General features: G+C 44.7%; 2 protein-coding genes across 2 annotated transcripts in view; both read left to right on the top strand.

Annotated features, from left to right (window-relative positions):
- Positions 1-21,707, top strand: part of LOC132416545 (zinc finger protein 552-like) — a 66,913-nt gene that overhangs the window by 14,861 nt on the left and 30,345 nt on the right. The gene's annotated exons all lie outside the window — the stretch shown is intronic.
- Positions 399-21,707, top strand: part of LOC132416546 (zinc finger protein 551) — a 42,124-nt gene continuing 20,815 nt past the window's right edge. Inside the window, 4 exon segments of the mRNA XM_069540214.1 lie at positions 399-692; positions 4,125-4,248; positions 5,639-7,489; positions 18,884-18,896. Coding sequence (XP_069396315.1) covers positions 657-692; positions 4,125-4,248; positions 5,639-7,489; positions 18,884-18,896 — 2,024 coding nt within the window. The 5' untranslated portion in view covers positions 399-656.

The following is a 21,707-nucleotide window of genomic DNA, read 5'->3' as shown; positions in this document are numbered from 1 at the left end:
GGTTAGTCATTTCCCAGCGTTACTCTCAGTGCCCCAGAACCTTTCTTTTTTTAATTTAAGTATGGCTGATTTACAATGTTATATTGGTTTCACGTATACAACATACTGATTTAATTTTTTTTTTTTTTTTGGCCCCGTCAAGCGGTATGTGGGATCTTACCCTGCAGTGGAAGCGCGGAGTCTTAACTACTAGACCACCAGGGGTCTCTGATTCAATATTTTTATAGCGTGTACTTCATTTAAAGTTATTACAAAATAATGGTTATATTTCTCCGTGCTGCGCAGAACGTTTCTTGGCCAAGGTGGACTCCGGGAATGTCCTCCTGCGCAGCTGTGGGAACTACACTACCCAGAGGGCAATGCGCCCAATGGTGGCGGAGTTGAGCCAATGAAAGCCCAGGGCAGAGGTACTTCCGTGCGTGGGCTTCGCTTCGGGGCGGGATTTCTGGCGTCTTCCTTGTGGCGGTCATTTTGGCCTTTCTCAGGTCGGGTCGCCCACTCAGAGGCTCGGAGCCAGGGGTCTTAAAAGAGAAGGCGTCAGAGGCCTCCACAGAGGCAGATCCATGGCTTGGCGGTGGCGCACCTCGGGGTGACCCGTAACAGGCTGAGATCGGGACCTCCACGCCTCACAGACTCCGCTTCGTCCACAGACTCCGATGGCGGCGGCGGCGGCGCTGAGGGACCCGCCTCAGGTAAACGTTTGTCTTCCGGGCTCTCACCGCCCTCACCTCCCACAGACACTAAAGACCCAAGTGCGGGGCGCCTGCTCACGTGTCTGCAGCTCGGGGCGCGGTGTCCGGGACGGTGAGCCGGTTGTGGGTAGGTCTTTTTCTGACAGTGTGATGGCGCGTGGGAGAGGGTGGCAGGCGGAGGGACCCGCAAGTGCAAAGGCTGGGAGGTCGGACTGAGGCGGGAAGATTCAGGAAACCTGGAGTCCGTCTTATGTCTGCAGGACACAGACTGTGAGGCGAAGTTGTGCCTGAGGAGATTTACTTTCATTCTGAAGGGTGTGAGCAAAAGAGGGACACTGAGATAGGATTCTAAAAGTTTTCCTAAGGCTGCTCAGAGGAAGAAGAGACGAGAAGAGAGATAATAGATACGGGAAATGTCGAATCCTGTAAAAGATTACACAGCTGGCAAGAGTCTGCTCTCAGGACTGAGGCCCGGAGGTAATTCAGACATCTCGAGCTCACCTGGCTCCTGGGCTGGCCAAGGGTACTTAGCGGTCTGAGCCCAAGGATGCTGGCCGTGGTGGTCAAACTCTCAAACAACCTCTCTTTTTCCACAGATTCCTGTAACTATGGAATCGCTTAGTGATACTGGTTTGTGGAGTTTATTTCAGGGTCTCGTTAGTCCTCACCCCACCCTTGTGGTCTCTGGGGTAATAGCGTCCTGGTACTGTTCTGCCACTCTTCCAGGCCTTGGGCCTGGGGGCCTTGAACAAACACCAGGCCTAGAGTTATGTAAGATGGTTCCTATTTTTGACAACGAGTGGAATCAGATGAGGAAAGTACCAGATCTGGCATAGGTACCAGAATGTGCAAAGGCCTGGAGGGGAGGTGAGGGAGGGTTCAGGGACGTGCAGGTATCTTTTCTTTCTCATGGTAGCTGAGAGCAGTGGAGCAAGAGGCAGGTCTGGAACAGCTTTTTTTTTTTTTGGCTGCGTTGGGTCTTCATTGCTGCGCGTGGACTTTCTCTAGTTGCAGTGAGCGGGGGCTACTCTTACTTGTGGTGCATGAGCTTCTCATTGCAGTTGCTTCTCTTGTTATGGAGCATGGGCTCTAGGTGAGCTGTGCTCTGTGGGCTCAGTAGCTGTGGCACACAGGCTTAGTTGCTCCATGGCATGTGGGATCTTCCCAGACCAGGGATTGAACCCGTGTCCCCTGCATTAACAGGCGGATTCTTAACCACTGCACCACCAGGGAATTCCCTGGAACAGCTTTTTGAGAAATTGGGTGTCTCTTCTGGAGGTGATAGGAGCACTGAAAAATTTGGAGCAGTGGAGACAGGTGATCTGACCCAGGTCTCAACAGGCTCCCTGTGGCTGCAGCATGGAGAACAGTATTGGCATAAGGGAGGTGATAGGAAGACCAGGGAGAAGGATACTCCTATAGTCTGTGTGAGTGTGCTGGTAGCTGGACCAGGGTGGTGGCCATGGAGGTGGGAGATGTGGCTGGATTCTGGATTGGTGTTTTAGGTATGGCAAGCTGGATTTTCTAATTTTGAGGTTGAAAGAAGGAGTCAGGGATGAAGTGAAAGTATGGATTTTGCATGTGGAAGGATGGAAGCTCTACCAACTGATATGGGAAAGTCCATAGTAAGAGTAATTTTCACTGGGGATATCAGAAGTTTTATTCTTGACCTCTTAAGGGTATGAGGTGTTTCAGAGTGCAGTTTGCGGGCATCCTCCTCTGAGGAGGAGTTTGGGATGGAGACTTATCCAAAAGGTAGTAGACAGTGTGGACCAGGGAGGAGCTGTAGATCATTTTAGTATGGGGAGTCCTGGTCAGGAGGATAATGGTAATAATAGCCTAGGAAGAAGAGAATGGGTCTGTGGACTGGGCTTCCTGCTTGGACCCCTGGTTGTGGGAGGTAGGTGTCACAACATGGGTGAAGGAGTTAGTCACAGAGAGGGTTATAAGGGTAAATGGTTTGGCATGCAACCAAGGCTTCTTAAGGATCAGTGGACATGAGATGGATGCAGAGGCATCATCAGGAGTAATTCAGACAAGCTGGTGTTTATTCACTGCTCTACCAACTCACTAGGGTTTTGTTGTAACCCTTGGTGGGACCTGGGGTGTTCTAGTCAGGCTGGCAGATTAGCTTGGGGACACAAGTGGTCATCTGGGAAACTCACAGATGATGTAGAGGGCCAGGTGCTGGGCCTTGAATGAGGGTTAGGTGGAGAAAGGAAAGCTATGACTGGTGAGGGTTCATCAAGTGCAGCACAAGTGGAGTAGGGCCATGGGTATCTGAGATCTGATGTGGTTCTTAGTGGGTGAGGTTGAAGCAAGGGACAGTCAAGGAAGGAGGCCTTCATAGCAGGATCCAAGGCTGCCTTTGTCAGTGGGAACTGTCACAGTCTAGGGTCGTACTTGATCGTGTTTGAATTTGCCAAGCATTCTGTGGATCACATATACTGAGTAATGAATAGAGAGGCTGAGGAGATGATTTTGGTGTAGAGCAGGAGGGAGGCTGTGGCTGTGGGAGTGAAGTTGTGAGACAGTTGTTGTGGAAAGAGTGATGTACACATGGAGAGGGAGCATGAACTCATGGTTCCAGGACCCTGGTGTTGGCATAAGTGTCAAGGGTGAGCCCAAGATTGGTGGTGTCTGGGAGAAATGATCTGGGGAACCCCAGGGGAATTGCCTGAGAAGAGTGGGGTGTTGTGGCTTTATGTGCTAGGTCCAGAGCTTAGATGACATCTGTCTACCCACCTGCTTGTTATTGAGGGCTGATACAGTGATCAAAAGGACCATGATGAGACAATGGGTATCAGTGCCACCTGAGCTTGGAAATGTTCATGAGGTGGGGAAGGGAGAGGGGTAAGCAACTGATAGATTGGGGAGGTGGTGAAATTAGGATCCTAAGGGGAAAGCTGGTCATGAAATGAACTATCCCCATCATGTCAAGGCTGTGTGACCTTTGAAGTTGTCCCTGCGGGAATGCAGCTGTGAGAGCGAAGTGTGGTTCAAAGAAAGATGTGCATGTGAAGAGGTAGTGTGAACTAATGGCCCTAGAACCCTGTTGTTGGGGTCATAAGGGTGAAGGAAAGACCAGTGTCAGATCACTCACACCTTCCCTGTGGCCAGTGTCTCTCCCTAACCTATGTTTGTGACACCCACCTTATTGACAAGAGGAAATGTGGCCTACATGCAAGACCCAGAGGTCAGATGTCACCTATCTGCTCATCTGCCTATTGATGTGGGAAGACACAGAATCAGTGGGAATATGAGAGAGTGATTCTAATGGCACCAAGGTCTGGTATCTCCTCTGAGGTGGGGAGTAGAGTGAGCAGAGGATAGATTGGGGCTGGGGGTGGGGGGAGTGGGGAACATGGCATGATGATCTTGGAATCATAGGAGAGAAGCTGATGGTGGAATGAACTGTCTCCATTATGACAGGGTATGAAATTTGAGGATGTGGCCATTGACTTCTCCCAGGAGGAGTGGGGGCTCCTTGATGAGGCTCAGAGACTCCTGTACTACAATGTGATGCTGGAAAACTTTGCACTTGTAGCATCCCTGGGTAAGACCTTCACACTCTTTCCAGTGTTCTGAGATGATGTCCTGTTTTTCCTTTTTTCCCTGGAGTTAGCATTGTCTTTTCCACAGCTGGATCATGGGCTCTGCTAATTTCCTCTACTTTCTTGTCAGATGTGCTGTGGATGCCGGCACTGAGCTGTGTGTCATGCCCTGAGTAATGGACTCCCCAAGCATCCCTAACACCTGTTGCCTCCAAAAGTGCAGAGATGGGTCTGGGAGTCAGGAATCTTGTAGTTGGCTTAATGAATCCCAACTTGCTTGTCCTCTCCCTGGTGGAGTGACTATGTCCAGATCCATGGCCTCCAGTTCTTCCCCCTTCTTCTAGCTAAAGTTCTTTGTGGCTGCCTGTGCCAGATCATGGTCATTACTTACATGATCCATGGGCTGTTTTTGTAAGACTCTCCTTTAGTTGTTTTTTGTAATGTTTTCTTTTTCTTCTCCAGGAATATCTCATTTTATTAGAGACTTTAAAAAAAAATGAACTATAGTTGATTTACAATGTTGTGTTAGTTTCTGGTGTACAGCAAAGTGATTCAATTATATGTAATGTTTTCTTTACTGAATACTGTCATATGGCAAGTTGCTCTAGGCCAGTGCTGGCCACTCCCCTATGCTGTCTTTCATAAGACTTGCGTTATTCAGGTTCTGAGTAGTTGTACAATGGAGGGTGCAGAGAGAGCCCTGGTTGTTTCACAGAGTAGACATGGTAAGATGGTCTCAGAGGAGAGCCTGCCTGGGCCTGGTGAGTGACAGCTGGGGGAAGATATGACATCATGGCTGTTTTCATATCAAACCAGGAGCCTGCCCAGTGACCAGTAGTGCCACTGACTGCACCTCATTTCTACCGTTTCCCCATACTTGACACTTTGCTGACTTGTTAGTTCTTCTGTGACTTCCAGTTCCTGACTGCCTTCACCTTTGTGGCTTCCATGGGTCACCTGTTCCTCTGTACTTCTCTCTCTGTAGTGTTCTCCCCCACTGACCCGCACATGTATCATGAGGTGTGCACATATCCTTAAATATTCCTTGAATGCCAGCTACTTGATTCCATTTGGATTTTACTGGGGCAGGACACAACCAGCCTGCCCCACATCTGAAGGTTGTTGGGAGAGGAATGAGTTGGAAGCCTTGCCTCGGCTCTGTGGGTGCAACCCATCCTTGTGTCCTTTGTCTGGTGAGGTCTCCCCTATTTGTGATCTTCAGAGGCCTGCCCACTGCTGCCAAGCAGCCACTTCCTCAGCTTGCCCCCAGCTTCCTTGTTTTTAGAACAAACCCATGGCTCATTCTTTGTTGTGTCTGACACACCTTTGTAATGGGACTTCACTTTCCCACCAAAGTAAACATGCATTTCCTCAGCGTTTCTCTGCTTTCAGGTTGTTGCCATGGAACAGAAGATGAGGAGGCCCCTTCTGAGCAGAGTATATCTGTAGAAGGAGAGTCACAGGTTAGGGCTTCTAAGGCAGGTCCATCCACCCAGAAGACCCACCCCTGTGAGATGTGTGTCCCCATCTTAAAAGATATTTTGCAGCAAGCTGAGCACCAAAGAGTATACCCTTTGCAGAAACCAGACTTGGGTGGCACATATGTGAGATGCTTCTGTTTCATTGCAAACCTTCGCCAGCAACAGAAGCATGACAGTGGAGAGAAGCCCTGGAAGAGAGATGTGGACAGGGCCTCGCTTGTGAGGAGCTGCAACTTCTTTGTGCCAGGGAAGCCTTTCACCTGTGGGGAGGTTGGGGAGGACTTCCCAGCCACCTTGGGCCTTCTCCAGCACCAGGCCACACCCAACAGTGAGGAACTACAGAGTGGCAGCAAGAGTGGACAGGCCTTTCACAGTGAAAAAAGTCATTACAAGTGGGGTGAATGTGAAAAAGTTGTCAGCCACAGCCACAAACTTGTTCAAGATAAAAGTGTCCACTCTAAAGAAGGGCTTTATGAGTGTAACAGATGTAGGAAAGCCTTCAACTGCAACTACAGACTTGTTCAGCACCAGCAAATTCACACTGGACAAAGACCATATGAGTGTGGTGAATGTGGGAAATTCTTTAGCCATATCTCTGGCCTTGTTAAACACCAGAGAATTCACAGTGGTACAAAGCCTTATGGATGCAGAGAACGTGAAAAATTATTTACCCACAACTTTAGTCTTAGAAAACATCAGAAAATTCACACTGGAGAAAGGACTTATGAATGCAGTGAATGTGGAAAAGTCTTCAGTCACAAATCCAAACTCATTCACCACCAGAGACAACACACTGGAGGAATGCATTTTGAGTGTGGTGAGTGTGGGAAATTCTTTAGCTACAAATCCAACCTCATTGAACACCAGAGAGTTCACACTAAAGAAAGACCTTATGAGTGCAGTGAATGTGGGAAGTCCTTTAGACAAAGTTCTAGCCTTTTCCGACACCAGAGAGTTCACACTGGAGAAAGGCCTTATGAGTGCAGTGAATGTGGGAAAGCCTTTAGACAAATTTTTAATCTCATTCGACATGGTAGAGTTCACACTGGAGAAATGCCTTATGAGTGTAGCGAATGTGGGAAATCTTTTAGCTGCAAATCTGAACTCGTTCAACACCAGAGAATTCACAGTGGAGAAAGGCCTTATGTGTGCAGTGAATGTGGGAAGTCCTTTAGACAGTTCTCTAACCTCATTCGACACCGGAGTGTTCATACTGGAGAAAGACCATATGAGTGCAGTGTTTGTGGAAAATCCTTTAGTCGCAAATTTATCCTCATTCAACATCAGAGAGTTCACACTGGAGAAAGACCTTACGAGTGCACTGAATGTGGAAAATCTTTTACCCGCAAATCTGACCTCATTCAACACCAGAGAATTCATACTGGCACAAGACCTTATGAGTGCAGTGAATGTGGGAAATCCTTTAGACAACGCTCTGGGCTTATTCAACACCGGAGAATTCATTCTGGAGAAAAGCCTTATGAATGTGGGGAATGTGGGAAATCTTTTAGCCAAAGTGCTAGCCTCATTCAACATCAGAGAGTTCACACTGGGGAAAAACCATATGAGTGTAATGAGTGTGGGAAATCATTTAGCCAAAGTTCTAGCCTCATTCAACACCAGAGAAGGCACACTGGTGAGAGGCCTTATGAGTGCAGTGAATGTGGGAAACTCTTTACCCACAAATCTGACCTCATTCAACACCAGAGAGTTCACACGGGAGAAAGACCTTATGAATGTAGTGAATGTGCGAAATCCTTTAGCCGCAAACCTAACCTCCTCAGACACTGGAGAGTTCATGCTGGAGAAAAGCCTTAAATGTGCAGGGAATGTTTTATTTCCTCACTCAGTATAGCAATACTGGAGGAGACTGTGTGAGAGCCATTTATCTGAATTTAAACCTCATTTATTCAAACACCCACCATGCAAGATTGCCCATAAGTTTCAGTTACATCTAAGGCTTTAAGGAGATGCATTATACCTTGTAACCTGCCCAGAGCTGCTGTTAGATTTATGTCACTGCCACTTTCTGTGGCTGAAGCCATTTCACCCCTGTACATAAGGCACCACTCCAACAGGCTCAGGAAAGCAGAACTCTGTGTTCTCCCATCTGTGTGAGGAAATTATGAATAGCCCAAACCCTTAGCAGGATCCTCATTCCTTTCTCTCTGATGTTAGGGAATGGACCTTACTCAGGTTGGGTCCAAAGGACCTATCCTCAGCTTGCTAAGAAGGACTACTTTTTTCAGGGACATCATTGTTCTCACATCATACTTGTGATGAATTTTTCCAGGTTCTAATTTACCAATGTGGAAACTGCTTGCTGCATGTTGCTCTGGTTTGTGATCTTTTGTAAAGGCCTCCTCTTGCATCTTTAATTTTGGCGGTTCTTTTCTCTCTTCCATGGGGGTTTGGAAGCAGAATTGTGATCTGTTAGCATGTAGAGGTGAAAGATTAATTTTCATTGCTTCCCAAGGCCTTGAAAGGAAGACTGCAGGTCTCTGTGGTCCTAATTGGTGGACTGGTGCCACGATTTTTGGAGAGGTCAGAAGCCACCCTGAAGAGGAGGCCTTTGTTGTGAGAACCCCCAGTGCTTCTGTGACCAACATGAATTTTATTCCCTTGTTCACATAATTCCCAGCACCATTGAGGGGACCTCGTCCCCAGGTCCTATAAAGGAGCCATGTGCCATGATATACAAATTTTCAATGACATTTTCAGTGTCATTTATTGTTAGACTACAAGGGTCAGGTAGAACCATAATTTGTGTTACTGAACCAAACTCAGGTCCACTTGCCCATGTGCAGCACAGCCAATCTACTGACGCAAGGTTATGATGAAGTGAAGTACAGCATTTACTGTAGGGCATCAAGCAAGAAGAATGGGCAGCTAATGTTCAAAAGACCTGAACTCCCCAGTGGTTTTCAAGGAAGGGTTTTTTTTTTTTTTTTTTTTTTTTTTTGCGGTATGCGGGCCTCTCACTGTTGTGGCCTCTCCCGTTGCGGAGCACAGGCTCCGGATGTGAAGGCTCAGTGGCCATGGTTCAGGGGCCCAGCCGCTCCACGGCACGTGGGATCTTCCCAGACCGGGGCACGAACCCATGTCCCCTGCATCGGCAGGCGGACTCTCAACCACTGCGCCACCAGGGAAGCCCACAAGGAAGGGTTTTTAAAGGCAACATTTGGTTTGAGTGTTGCAGCTCGTGGACTTTCTTCTGATTTCTTAGTATTGAGGTAACCGGGTGATGTTTTAGTTATCTTATCTTATCTGGGGTCTATGTGCTTGTGGACAGCATGTAGTCGCCATCTTCCACCTGGGTGGGGTCTTGGTTTCTGCTGAGCAGCACAAAGATATGTGTCAGATTGTTGTTATATGTATCACTTGAGGGGAGCAAGTACTCTGATTTATTGCTGAACTATTGTTTAAGCTGTCATTACTTTTCTTCCTGGACTGCTTTTCCTTTGTTTCTGTATTCCCTCACTTCCCTAATTAGGAACTGCTTGAGTCTGCTCTTTGGAACTCAGGGAAGACCTTGGAGACTAAAACCTCTTTCTACTAACAAACAAGGGATACATGGAGGGGCTTTTGTACGCAGGAGGGCCCGCATGGTCCTGCTTTTATTTGATACCCCTCAATCCTGAGGGGAACAGGGTCAGGACAAGAAAAGGAATACAGTTTTGTGTAGAGATGTTAATCATAAATTTACCAGGGGGACTTGGTTTTTTTGGGGGGGGTTGGTTTTGTTGGTGCAGAAACACTGGATTAATAGGGAGTTGAGGAGACTGCAGTAAATTAGATGGAATGTACCTCTTCTAAAAATTCATCCACAAATGCTCCAGTGACTATTCCTGTGTGATCAATGTGTACAGAAATTCTCAGGATCTCCATAACTGTATTTCCTGTAGCTGAGGTTTGTGGATTCCTATAGCCTTTCTGGGCTGTTCCCTCAAAGGCATTGCTCTACTGGTGGGAAAACAAGGATAGAGAAAAGGGCAGTCCTGTAGCCCAAGGATGTGTCTTTTGTGACCCAGTGAGCAGTTCTGTTGATTCAAGTGGCAGCAGCCTTCATTGCTTGCCAGTGTTGGCTGCCACTGAGGCAAGGCTGCACTTCCCAGGCCATAAGGAGAGAGATGGTAGAGACCATATAGGGTTGCCAACCTAATTTTCCAAGAGAAGTGGGATATCTACGCTTTTATTTGGAACCACATTTTAAGGCTTTCCTAAGGTTTAGCAAAGGTTAAGGTAACCCTTGAACAACATGGGTTTGTATAGTTGATGTGCAACAAAGTGCACTTACCTAATCGGTACAATTTGATAAGCTTTGACATACATGTAAAGCTGTGAAACCACCACAATCATGAAAGTAAATTTATCTATCACATATTTACCTCATGCCCTTTTGGAATCTCATTCCCTACTCTCCTCAGCCCTACAGACAATCATTGATTCATTGATTCACTTTCCTTTACAATAGGTTAGTTTGTATTTTCTATAATTTTAAATAGGTATCATAAGATGTATACTCTTTTTTAAAACTGATTTACTTCATGCTGCACAATTATTTTTAAATTCATCAATGATGCTTATATTAGTAGTTAATTCTTTTTATTGCTGAGTAGTCTTCTGTTCTATGGATAACGTCTTTGTTTATCCATTTATCTGTTTATGGACATTGGATTATTTCCAGGTTTGGGGTATTATAAATAAAGCTGCTTAAAATATTTGCATTCAGTTATTTATATGGATATATGTTTTATTTCCCATGTGTTAATAACTCAGACTGTTGCAGTGTAGGTAGATGTTTAACATTTTAAGATATGCCAAACAGTGATCTAAAGTCGTTGTTCCCTTTTATCTTCCCATCAACAGTGTATGAGAATTGCAGTTCCTCTACAAGGTAGCCAACACTTGATACGGTCAATGTTTTAAAATTTTAGCCCTTGAAATAAGTGTGTAGTTTTAACTCTCTTTGGTTTTAATTCCATTTTCCTAAGAATTCATGATGCTGAGCATTTTTTCATGCATTTGTTTGCCCTCTGTTTATCTTCTTTGGTAAAAAGACTATTTATAACTTTTGAGTACTTTCTTTTTATGTAATTTATTTATTATTTTAACAAGTAAGACTTATGTTGGAATTTCACTCATTCTTCAGTGATGTGACCTCTTTGCCTTATGGGACAATCATTTTTGAATACTGGAAGGAAATTATATTTCCTCAGTTTTTTGCCCTTTGCACAACTGAAAGCCCACAGGCACCATATATTTTTTTGTTTAATCTGCACTATTAACATATTCTCCACTACATTCTTAAGACTCAGTATTCAATAATACATTAAATCACACCTAGGTTTGTAGTCTTTGTGCTGATTTCCCTGGTGTAAATACCCCTGTTATGGTCAATTTCTTTTCTTTTTTTTTTTCCTTGTCACAGTCAATTTCAAACTGCCAAAATGGTGTCACTGAACATGACGTTGGTAAGATATTGCAGTAGCACACTATTCTTTTTAATTTTAAAAAAATTTTAAATTTTATTATTTTTGGCCATTTTGGGTCTTCATTGCTGTGCACAGGCTTTCTGTAGTTGCAGTGAGTGGGGACTATTCTTTGTTGTGGTGTGTGGGCTTCTCATTGAGGTGACTTCTTGTTGCGGAGCATGGGCTCTAGGCACATGGGCTTCAGTAGTTGTGGCATGGGAGCTCAATAGTTGTGGCTCGTGGGCTCTAGAGTGCAGGCTCAGTAGTTGTGTTGCATGGGCTTAGTTGTTCTGTGGCATGTGGGATCTTCCCAGACCAGGGCTCGAACCCGTGTCCCCTATGTTGGCAGGTGGATTCTTAACCACTGTGCCACCAGGGAAGCCCCAGTAGCACACTACTAATTCTATTTCCAACATACTGATACAGTAACCACAAATAACCTCAAAAACAGACAATAAAAAAACAGTCAAATGATTAGGAAGTGGCAAGTTTTAAATATTTGTTTTTTTTGTTTTTGTTTTTGTGGTATGCAGGCCTCTCACTGTTGTGGCCTCTTCGTTGTGGAGCACAGTCTCCAGACACACAGGCTCTGTGGCCATGGCTCACAGGCCCAGCTGCTCCGCAGCATGTAGGATCCTCCCAGACTGGGACATGAACCTGTGTCCCCTGCATCGGCAGGTGGACTCTCAACCACTGTGCCACCAGGGAAGCCCAATATTTGCTTTTTAAAAGCAGTTTGATTTAAATACAGTTAACTTTGGGAATTCCCTGGTGGTCCAATCGTTAGGACTTGGTGCTTTCACTGCCGTAGGCCCAGGTTCAATCCCTAGTCAGGGAACTAAGATCCCACAAGCTGCATGGTGTGGCCAAAATGTACACACACACACACACACACACATACACACACACGCACGCACGTGATATATACAATTAAACCATACATATTTAAAATGTACATTTTGATATTTCCATACATGTTTGCATACCTGAAACCAAATTTTCTCGTGGCCACTTCAATTTATGTTTCTCAATATATCAAATTATAAGCACATAGTCTACCATTTGTAATGGCTATTTTCAAATGTATCCATAAATGGAAAAGACTGTTATGAAATCCCATGAACCCTCTCCCTATCTTCATCATGGTATATATCATTTCATGGTATTCTTTATCTCCATGTACATTAGTGTGTTATATTACTTAATAATCCCAGATATGTCAATGTATAACCTCTTCAGAATGCATTTCTAAAACGTAAGAACTCATAACTGATCATTTGGCACAGTCTTGATACTTTCAGCTCTTTTAACTGTAATTCAGCCTTTTTTGGCTTCAGTTTGAAGGATAACAGTTGTTTTTTCATAATTCTTTTCAGAATCATCAAAGGAAGTATGGGCAATCCATCTTGATACAGGCTGCTTAAAATATTCCAAGCGTTCAGGGATATAGCCTTTTGGAATTTCTGCTAACTCAACTTCACCAATGAATACATTCACCAGAGTAATCCCAAATGCTACTGGAATCCCAGTCAACAAAATGTGGGATTTCACTAAATTCACAAAATCCATGTCATACAAATATCTAATCATCCTGTTGTACACCTGAAAGTAATATAATGTATGTCAATTATATCTCAAGTTTCTGGTTCTGTTTAGTATGTTCACCGTTCCCCCATATTTCCCCTTTAGTATACTAGATATTGATGAGGTGGGTGCCTGAGGTCTTTTCCAGATGGACAATTTTGTGATGGTGACAGACCTGGAAATACAGTGTGTCTTTTGCTTCCACACTTTGTGCAGCCCATATGTGCCTGGTATGCAGCAGATGGTGACACTGCATCACAGCCCAGAGATCTGCAACACACATCTGTGGAACACAGTGAGTTAGGTGTGTGTGGCACAACTTGAGAGTGCCCCACAAACACTCTAGGGACACAAGTGTAACAGGTATGGAATGCTGATGCCCCTCAGCCTGGAGGCAGACTTGCACATACCACATCCACAATAGAAAAGATGTATGGCAAACATGGACCACACACACTGGCATATGTAAAGCACACCAGGCACCTGTGAGATGCATGGAGGCACTATTATCACCTCAGTCTCCATGGAAATTGGACAGACATATGATAGGGACGCCCAATGGTCATATGTGGGCCATGCACAATTGCACAGTTCCCATAGACCAAGTGAGATGAGGTCAGCACAGTCTGGCCTGAGGAGAACACACCTGTCGCCTATGTACACCCCATCACTGCAAGTTTCATTATGGGCTGATGGGAATACAGATCAGGATCCTGATGTACATCCCTGCACAACTCAGAGATCAAAATGTGAGCACTGGTTTGATCTGAGCAGGAGAGCAGATTTTCATGAGTTTTACAGGAGGGAACATTCAGTCGTTTTCAGGAATGGTTGATCAAGCGTGTTCCCTAGGAGGACGACAAGGGCATGTTCTTGGGGATTAGCGTCACAGTCAGTCATTGATTTGCATTTCACCTAGAGGGGTGGGAGGTGCGGTCATTACCAAGATCACCTGTTGGGGGAGTGAGGAAGAAAAGCCACAGGGACCCCAGCATATGAGGGCCACAGTGGAGATTCTCAGTCCTTCATTGTCTATTCCAACATCCAAAATAGTGATGGAGGTTACCAGGTGACAGCTCTGTCTGCGTGTACTGAGTGGCGGGGGGACCCTAAGGTGGTGTTTAGAAGGAAAACTGACAGGACCTTGGAAATGAATCATGAGTGTGGCAGTGAGGGCCAGGGATGCATTTGAGATAACATCAGTGGCAGTGTCAGGGGTGTCCCGCTGGTGGTGGTACCATCCATACTAAACACTCATGGGTGGGAAGCGAGTTGCCAGAAGGCCTTTGTGGGGAGGAACTTGAGGTCTGAGAAGGAGTCTCCTGTTTTAAAGGAGAGTCTGTGGAGCACATGACACCTGGGGATGGATTCCACAATGCAGGCGAATGAAACTGCTGGAAGAAGGGGCCAGAGGGGATGTGTGAGATGGTAAAAGAGTTGTATGAGTTAAACAACTGCATAGAAGGGGACAAACATGGCTTTAGAGGGAGAAACATCATCTACAAATCCACAGAGGGCACACCCTGGAGTTCACTGTCACTCTTAAATGTTCTTCTAATTATGTAATATGTTCAGTGACTCTGTTCTGTCTCAGCCTCTATTTTTAAAAATTATTTATTTATTTATTTGGTTGTGCTGGGTCTTAGTTGTAGCAGGAGGGCTCTTTAGTTGTGGCATGCATGTGGGATCTAGTTCTCTGATCAGGGATCAAACCTTGGGCCTCCAGCATTGGGAACTCGGAGTCTTATCCACTGCATCACCAGGGAAGTACCCTCCTGTCCCAGTCTCTGATGTGCCAGTTTTCTTCAACACCTAAGATGTGACCTCTTAGATATCACCTGATTCTCAAATCCATGAACTCCCCCACTCCACCCCATTTATCCATCTGAATCGGGTTCTCCTGTTCTTCTCTGCATGGTTCTCTTGGTCAATACGTCCAGTAAACTCCTGTCTCAGATCCTAGCCCCATTTTAGTTCCATTTTCCTCACTAGGAGAAACACCAGTTCTCCAGTTCCTCTCTGCCTGCCATGAGGCAGTTTTATGGGGCTGTAAGATATCAGTGACCTGCAGATTGTGGACAGTAAAATTTCATAGTCCCGAACCTCTGTTTTCTAAGCTGCTGACTCAGTTTAAATTGTGCCAAAATCTATAGTATTTTACTAAACCTTGGCAAAACCCTCCCTCACTGCTTCATAGAAAAGCCTCCCAAAGAGGGAGGAGTTTATTCTCACAGCTGAAGAGTAATGCCATGTCCCTACTGGTCTTTCCAGAAATGCCCCTTCAATTTTGCCCTGTCTTATTTCTACCTAAATTCCCTTCCCTCTTCATCTACAGTTATATCTCATGGATTTTGTTGTATTAATATGGTTTATGAGACCCAATTATTACTATAGTTTATTTTTATTTATTTTTAATTGAAGTATACTTGATTTACAATATTAGTTTCAGGTGTACATCATAGTAATTCAGTATTTTTATAGGTTATTCCATTTAAAGTTGTTAGAAAATATTGACTATATTCTCTGTGTTATCCTATATATCCTTGTAGCTTATTTATTTTGAGCATAGTAGTTTGTTCCTCTTAATCCCCTACCCCTATCTTGCTCCTCCCCCTTCCCTTTCCCCACCGGTATCCACTAGTCTGTTTTCTATATCCATGAGTCTGTTTCTGTTTTGTTATATACACTCCTTTGTTTTAATTTTTAGGTTCCACATATTAGTGATACATAGAGAGTCTTTTTTCACTAAGCATAGTACTCTCTAGGTCCATTCACATTGCTGCAAATGGCAGAATTTCACTCTTTTTATAGCTAAGTAATATTCCATTGTATATATGTATCACATCTTTATGCATTCATCTGTTGATGACATTAGGTTGCTGCCATGTCTTGGCTCTTGTAAATAATGTTGCAATGAATATTAGAGTGTGTATATCTTTTCAAATTACTGTTTTGGAACTTTTTTCTCTTCTCCTTCCTCCTCCCTCTTCCCTCCTTCCTCTTCCTTCCCTCCTTTCTTCCCTCCTTCCTTCCTTTCCTCTTCGTCTTCTTTTGAGAGAATTTTTGAAGAAGAAAAGCTGGTCCTGGGTCCTGGTCGTCCCTCTAAACTGAGACCAGATTTCTAAAGTTTGGTTTTGGTTACAGTCATTGCCCAGTTTGTCATCTCTTGTACTCTCAGTACTGTCTCCCAGTACTCTGCTCTCCCATGTGATACAAAGTATCTTGGAAGAAAAGTCCCCAGGCAGGGCTGTGCTTAGCCTGATGTCAAGTGTTGAGTGGGGATGGAAGGAAATGGCAGGATTTTAGTGCATATTTCTTCAGGTGTTCTTCAGCCCTGAACCCACCTCAGGGATGCATCAGTCACCTGATCATTGATACTTGTTTGTGTCTGTCTATTCCTCTGTCTTGGAGTCTTCTTCATCCCCATCACTGCTTGATTCAGGCTTCTGTGAGTAGCGCCATTGATGTGGTGACTCAGGAAAATGTACTCTTCACAAGGCAGGTGATATTCTATGCCAGTCATCCTCCAGATCTCATTAAAATGTCTGAATTGTTCGTACATTTAGTTTTCTCTACTGGGGATTCATACTTGCACCTCATTCATCATAACTAGTTTTCTCTAATATTGTTCTTTTTTTTTTAAAGCTTATATTTTATTCAATGTTTATCATAAGTTTTTTGCCTTGTTTTCTAATGTATTCATTTTATTTATTTATTTTTGGCTGTGTTGGGTCTTCGTTGCTGTGCGCGGGCTTTCTCTAGTTGCGGCAACCGGGGGCTACTCTTCGTAGTGGTGAGTGGGCTTCACATTGCGGTGGCTTCTCTTGTTGCGGAGCACAGGCTCTAGGCATGCGGGTTTCAATAGTTGTGGCTCATGGGCTCTAGAGCGCAGGCTCAGTAGTTGTGGTGCACAGGCTTAGTTGCTCTGCAGCATGTGGGATCTTCCCAGACCAGGGCTCGAACCCGTGTCCCCTGCATTGGCAGACAGATTCTTAACCACTCTGCCACCAGGGAAGCCCTCTAATATAGTTTCTTATTATATTCTAGTTTAGGTTTGTGTAAATCTGCACTCTCTACGTGTGTATGATTCTTTTAACTATGAAGCTTTTAGAAAATATTGCTTGAATGAAGGTAGACACATAATAGCTAAGGATCCCCCTCTTTCAGGCCACTTACTCATGATGTTCCTCTGAGTTATGACATCTCCCAGGGAATTAGGTGTTGGAGAAACCCCTGTGAGTTATCCCAAATCTGAACAGAGCCAAGTAAATGGCTTCCACTATCCTAATTGTCAGGCTTCCATGCCTTCTGCTTCCTTCCCTGTGATAACCCTGGGCACTTCAAGGACTCTTGGAAAAGTTGCTCTCCCACATTCTCCCAATTGCTTCTTTGGATATTGTCACATGAGTTGTACTTCTTTTTAATGATAGTTAATTGGGGCAAAAATTGTTTAAAATTTATTCTCAGTACCCGATCCAGCCACTGTCATACATTTGCAGACTTGAAAATGAGTGGCCTGGTGGGAAAGGGGATTAGGGAATAATAAAACTATAGCTCAAGGCTTGAGTTCCTCATCCAAATCACAAGACAGACTCGACTTGTCACCATGGGCTTTCCCTTGTGGTGTCAGACAGAGATGGGTATCTTTTCCTTTTATACCAAGATGTGAGTTAAACAGAAACTTATGGAATAGATAAGATAGGGGAAGATTACTCTGTTACTGGTATTGGAAGTGAGACCCTAAAAAACTTTATACATAAAGTGAGGGGCTGTTTCCTGTTAGATGCAGAGTGTGCTGTATCCACCCCATCCCACCCTGTACAAACCCAGCTCCTTCTACAGGCTGCTAGAGATTCTCCTTGATACCATCCATTTTTTTTCCCATAGAAAATAGAAAAATAATTTATTCCAAAAGAGGGCAGAAATAAGAAATTCATCCTGAAAATATACTTTGGTATAATTCTGGTGGGACACATTTTCCCTCTGAACATGTTCCCCTACTGACTGCCCCACTGGAGTCTTGTTGTCATGTAACAGTTTTTAAACACTTCACTGATTCTCATGTTTTGAGCAGACAGGAGCCATCTTCACATCCACAGGTTCTAAGGAGAGAGTAACGTTATTTCTCAGAAGAACAGCACTTTCTATCCCGTAAGAGTATATTAACATTTTATAGGGACTTCCCTGATGGCACAGTGGTTAAGAATCCGCCTGCCAGTGCAGGGGACACGGGTTCGATCCCTGGCCTGGGAAGATGCTACATGTCATGGAGCAACTAAGCCCGTGTGCCACAACTGCTGAAGCCCATGTGCCACAACTACTGAAGCCTGCGCACCTAGAGCCCATGCTCCACAAGAGAAGCCACTGCAGTGAGAAGCCTGTGCATCATAACAAAGCAGAGCCCCTGCTTGCTGCACTAGAAAAAGCCTGTGTGCAGCAATGAAGACCCAATGCAGCCAAAAAAATGAATAAATAAAAAAGAAAGTAGGGGCTTCCCTGGTGGTGCAGTGGTCGAGAGTCCGCCTACCGATGCAGGGAACACGGGTTTGTGCCCCGGTCCGGGAAGATCCCATGTGCCACGGAGTGGCTGGGCCCCTGAGCCATGGCCGCTGAGCCTTCACGTCCGGAGCCTGTGCTCCGCAACGGGAGAGGCCACAACAGTGAGAGGCCCGCGTACAGCAAAAAAAAAAAAAAAAAAAAAAAAGTAATGGTAAAATAAAATTTAAAAAAACCATTTTATAGAGGCAACACAGTTTAGATTAAATAAGCACATCATTCATCAAAGTGTGACAAGAAAAAATGCTGCATTGTAGAATAATATATTCAAATGTGGTGTGAACATTTAAGGCAGCTGATGGCCAAAGTGGGCAAGTCAAGGAGGGTGGTCTGGGTATGGAGGTGATTTTGTGTCTAGAGGAGGTCTCTTTGTGATAAGAGATAGCAGCAAACTGAACAGATTACCAACATGGTGATGTTAACTCCCTGGTTGGGACACTTAGGGATGAACCAGGGCACCAGGAAGCCGACCAAGCCCCAGAACATGCTCATCATGATGAGAGGCACGGTGAGGCCGGCATATGCCATGATAGCATATGCAGGGGACACGGGTTCGTGCCCCGGTCCGGGAAGATCCCACATGCCGCGGAGCAGCTGGGCCCGTGAGCCATGGCCGCTGAGCCTGCGCGAGAGGTACCAGCCCCTGCCCCACCGCCTCACTTTGGTCCCACCGGAAATGTCAACCTGATACCACCCATCTTTAAGTTTTTATTCTCTTCTTTTTTCTTCCCTCCTTCCTTCCTTATTCTTTTCTCATGTGCACAAAAATGAATATTTACATACCTACTTCTCAAAATCTTTTAACTAATTAAATGAGATGAAACCTATCAAAAATATGAATTATCACACTTCTTAGGAGCAGATTTTACATAGTCAAATGGGAAAAATATGTATGCTTAGAAACATGGAAAGCACATAATGAGTGTGAGTGGCTCTTCTTTCATTTTGGACTCTGGCTGAGAATCAATGTGGAAGATAGGTTTGTAATGAAAATTTCCTTCAGTTAGTAACTTGAGAAAAGGTTTTAGGCACAATCCATATTCTCCTCCTTTAGATTGTGGGGTATCAGGGGGAAGAGTTCGTTACTTTTTCTTAACTCTTCACAGTAGGCAGAACCATTAAAATAGTTCTAGATTGAAATCCAAATGGAGTAAGCTGTTTGTTAACTAATTATCATCCCTGATGTCCTCTGAATCTAAGAAGAGATTTAGGATATAAGGTCATGATTCTAGAAGGAAGGTGCAGGAGGGTTCTAGTCACATGCATTCAGATCCCCAGTGCATAGCCCTGCCATCTCTTCCGCACAGTAATAGAACCTCAGATGTCCTGATGGGAGGGGGAATGCCAGGCTTATAGCCCAACATGGACTGAGATTCAGAGAGTAACACCCCAGCACGGAGCACAGCAGTGCCTGGCTGCCTGGCCGTTCCTATAACTACTCTTTCTGAAAATATTTTCTTTGTGAATCCACTGCATTCATGCACTGCTCCTGTCAACTCTCTTTATGTCAGGGCTCATAGACCAAGCTTGCCGGCTTAGAAAACTAAACCTTTATAGGAATTCTATTTTGATGATTCTCTTTGGAAGTCCATCTCATTACAATTTTGTTAGAAAATGAACTTACATTCAATTCCTGACCTGCATTTATGTCTGTCCTTAATTGTCATTGTTGAAGACGTATCCTACTGTCCCATCTGTCTCAGAATCTGGATTTTCTTGAATCTAGATTTTAGTTTCTCATTTTTTTTAAGATTTTTTTGATGTGGACCATTTTTAAATTCTTTATTGAATTTGTTACAATACTGCTTCTGTTTTATGTTTCACTTTTTTAGCCACGAAGTATGTGGGATCTCAGCTCCCTGACCAGGGATCGAAACCACACCGCCTGAGTTGGAAAGCGAAGTCCTTTTTTTTTTTTTTTTGGCTGTGTTGGTTCTTAGTTGCGGCATGTGGGATCTTCGTTGAGGCGTGCGGGATCTTTCGTTGCTGCACAAGGGGTTCTCTTTAGTTGTGGCATGTGGGTTTTTCACTTCTCTAGTTGTGGCGCACAGGCTCCAGGGTGCATGGACTCTATAGTTGTGGTGCGTGGGTTCCAGAGCGCGTGGGATTTGTAGTTTGTGGCACACAGTTTCTCTGGTTGAGGTGTGCGAGCTCAGTAGTTGTGGAGCGCAGGCTTAGTTGCCCTGCACCATGTGGGATCTTAGTTTCCTGAGCAGGGATTGAACACACGTCCCCTGAATTGGAAGGTGAGTTCCTTACCACCGGACTTGCCAGGGAAGTCCCAGTTTCTCTCTTTATAGCTCCTCCCTCCCCTCCATTCTTTCTGATGAATTGCTTCTCTTATACCTTGAAGAAACTATAATATTTTGTAAGCTTTTTGTAAGCTTTCCATATTCAAAAGTCACATCTGTAACTCTAGCAGTCTCTTATTTTCCAGAATTGTGCCACTTCCTTTTCTTTTTTCTTATCTGCAATTTCTGAAATGATTCTTTCTCTCTCTCCCTCCTCTCCACTCTGTCCATTTAGTGACTCTCTTTTGCTTTGCACTGTATATTTGCTCGCTGTCTCCCTGATCCATGGTCACAGATAATTTTTTCAATGTGTGTATTGGCCCTATATTAAACTTCCACAAAAGAGAGCATGGGAGGGGCTTCCCTGGTGGCGCAGTGGTTTAGAGTCCGCCTGCCGATGCAGGGGACACGGGTTCGTGCCCCGGTCCGGGAAGATCCCACATGCCGCGGAGCAGCTGGGCCCGTGAGCCATGGCCGCTGAGCCTGCGCGTCCGGAGCCTGTGCTCCGCAACGGAAGAGGCCACAACAGTGAGAGGCCCGCGTACTGCCAAAAAAAAAAGAGAACATGGGAGAATGATATGCCATCTAGATTGTGTTCCAAGACTTGAAATCTTTATGTGGATTTATTCCTGGCAAATGATGAGAAAGTGTTCCTCGCTGAGTTCAGGACAAGATCCTGAATGCCAGTCATATCATATCTCTTTGTTTCTTTTATTATTCAGTGGACACCTCAAGGATAAATTTCAAGTTTTGATACAGTTATGAAACTAATCTTTATAGTACAATTACGGACCGTATTTCTGTCTTTCGTCTGCTCTTCCAGCTGCCTTCTGGAGACCTCATGTTGCCTCTTCACATTGCAGAGCTATGGGCATTTCTATAGTGCACTCTTGTAGATGATGGTAGATAACACGGTATGTGAGAAATTCCTGATTCATGCAGAGACTCCATATCTCATGACACCATCTGGAATGTGGTTAATGTTTCCCTGAGAGAGCAGGATATACTTGAGAAATCATGATTGTGCCTCCGTAGGAAACCTACTTCTGGAGGTTCTCTGAGAATCCTCCTTTTG

The sequence above is a fragment of the Delphinus delphis genome, chromosome 20, assembly GCF_949987515.2.
Source record: "Delphinus delphis chromosome 20, mDelDel1.2, whole genome shotgun sequence".
Lineage (NCBI taxonomy): Eukaryota > Metazoa > Chordata > Mammalia > Artiodactyla > Delphinidae > Delphinus > Delphinus delphis.
This window is presented reverse-complemented; position numbering and strand designations above follow the sequence as displayed.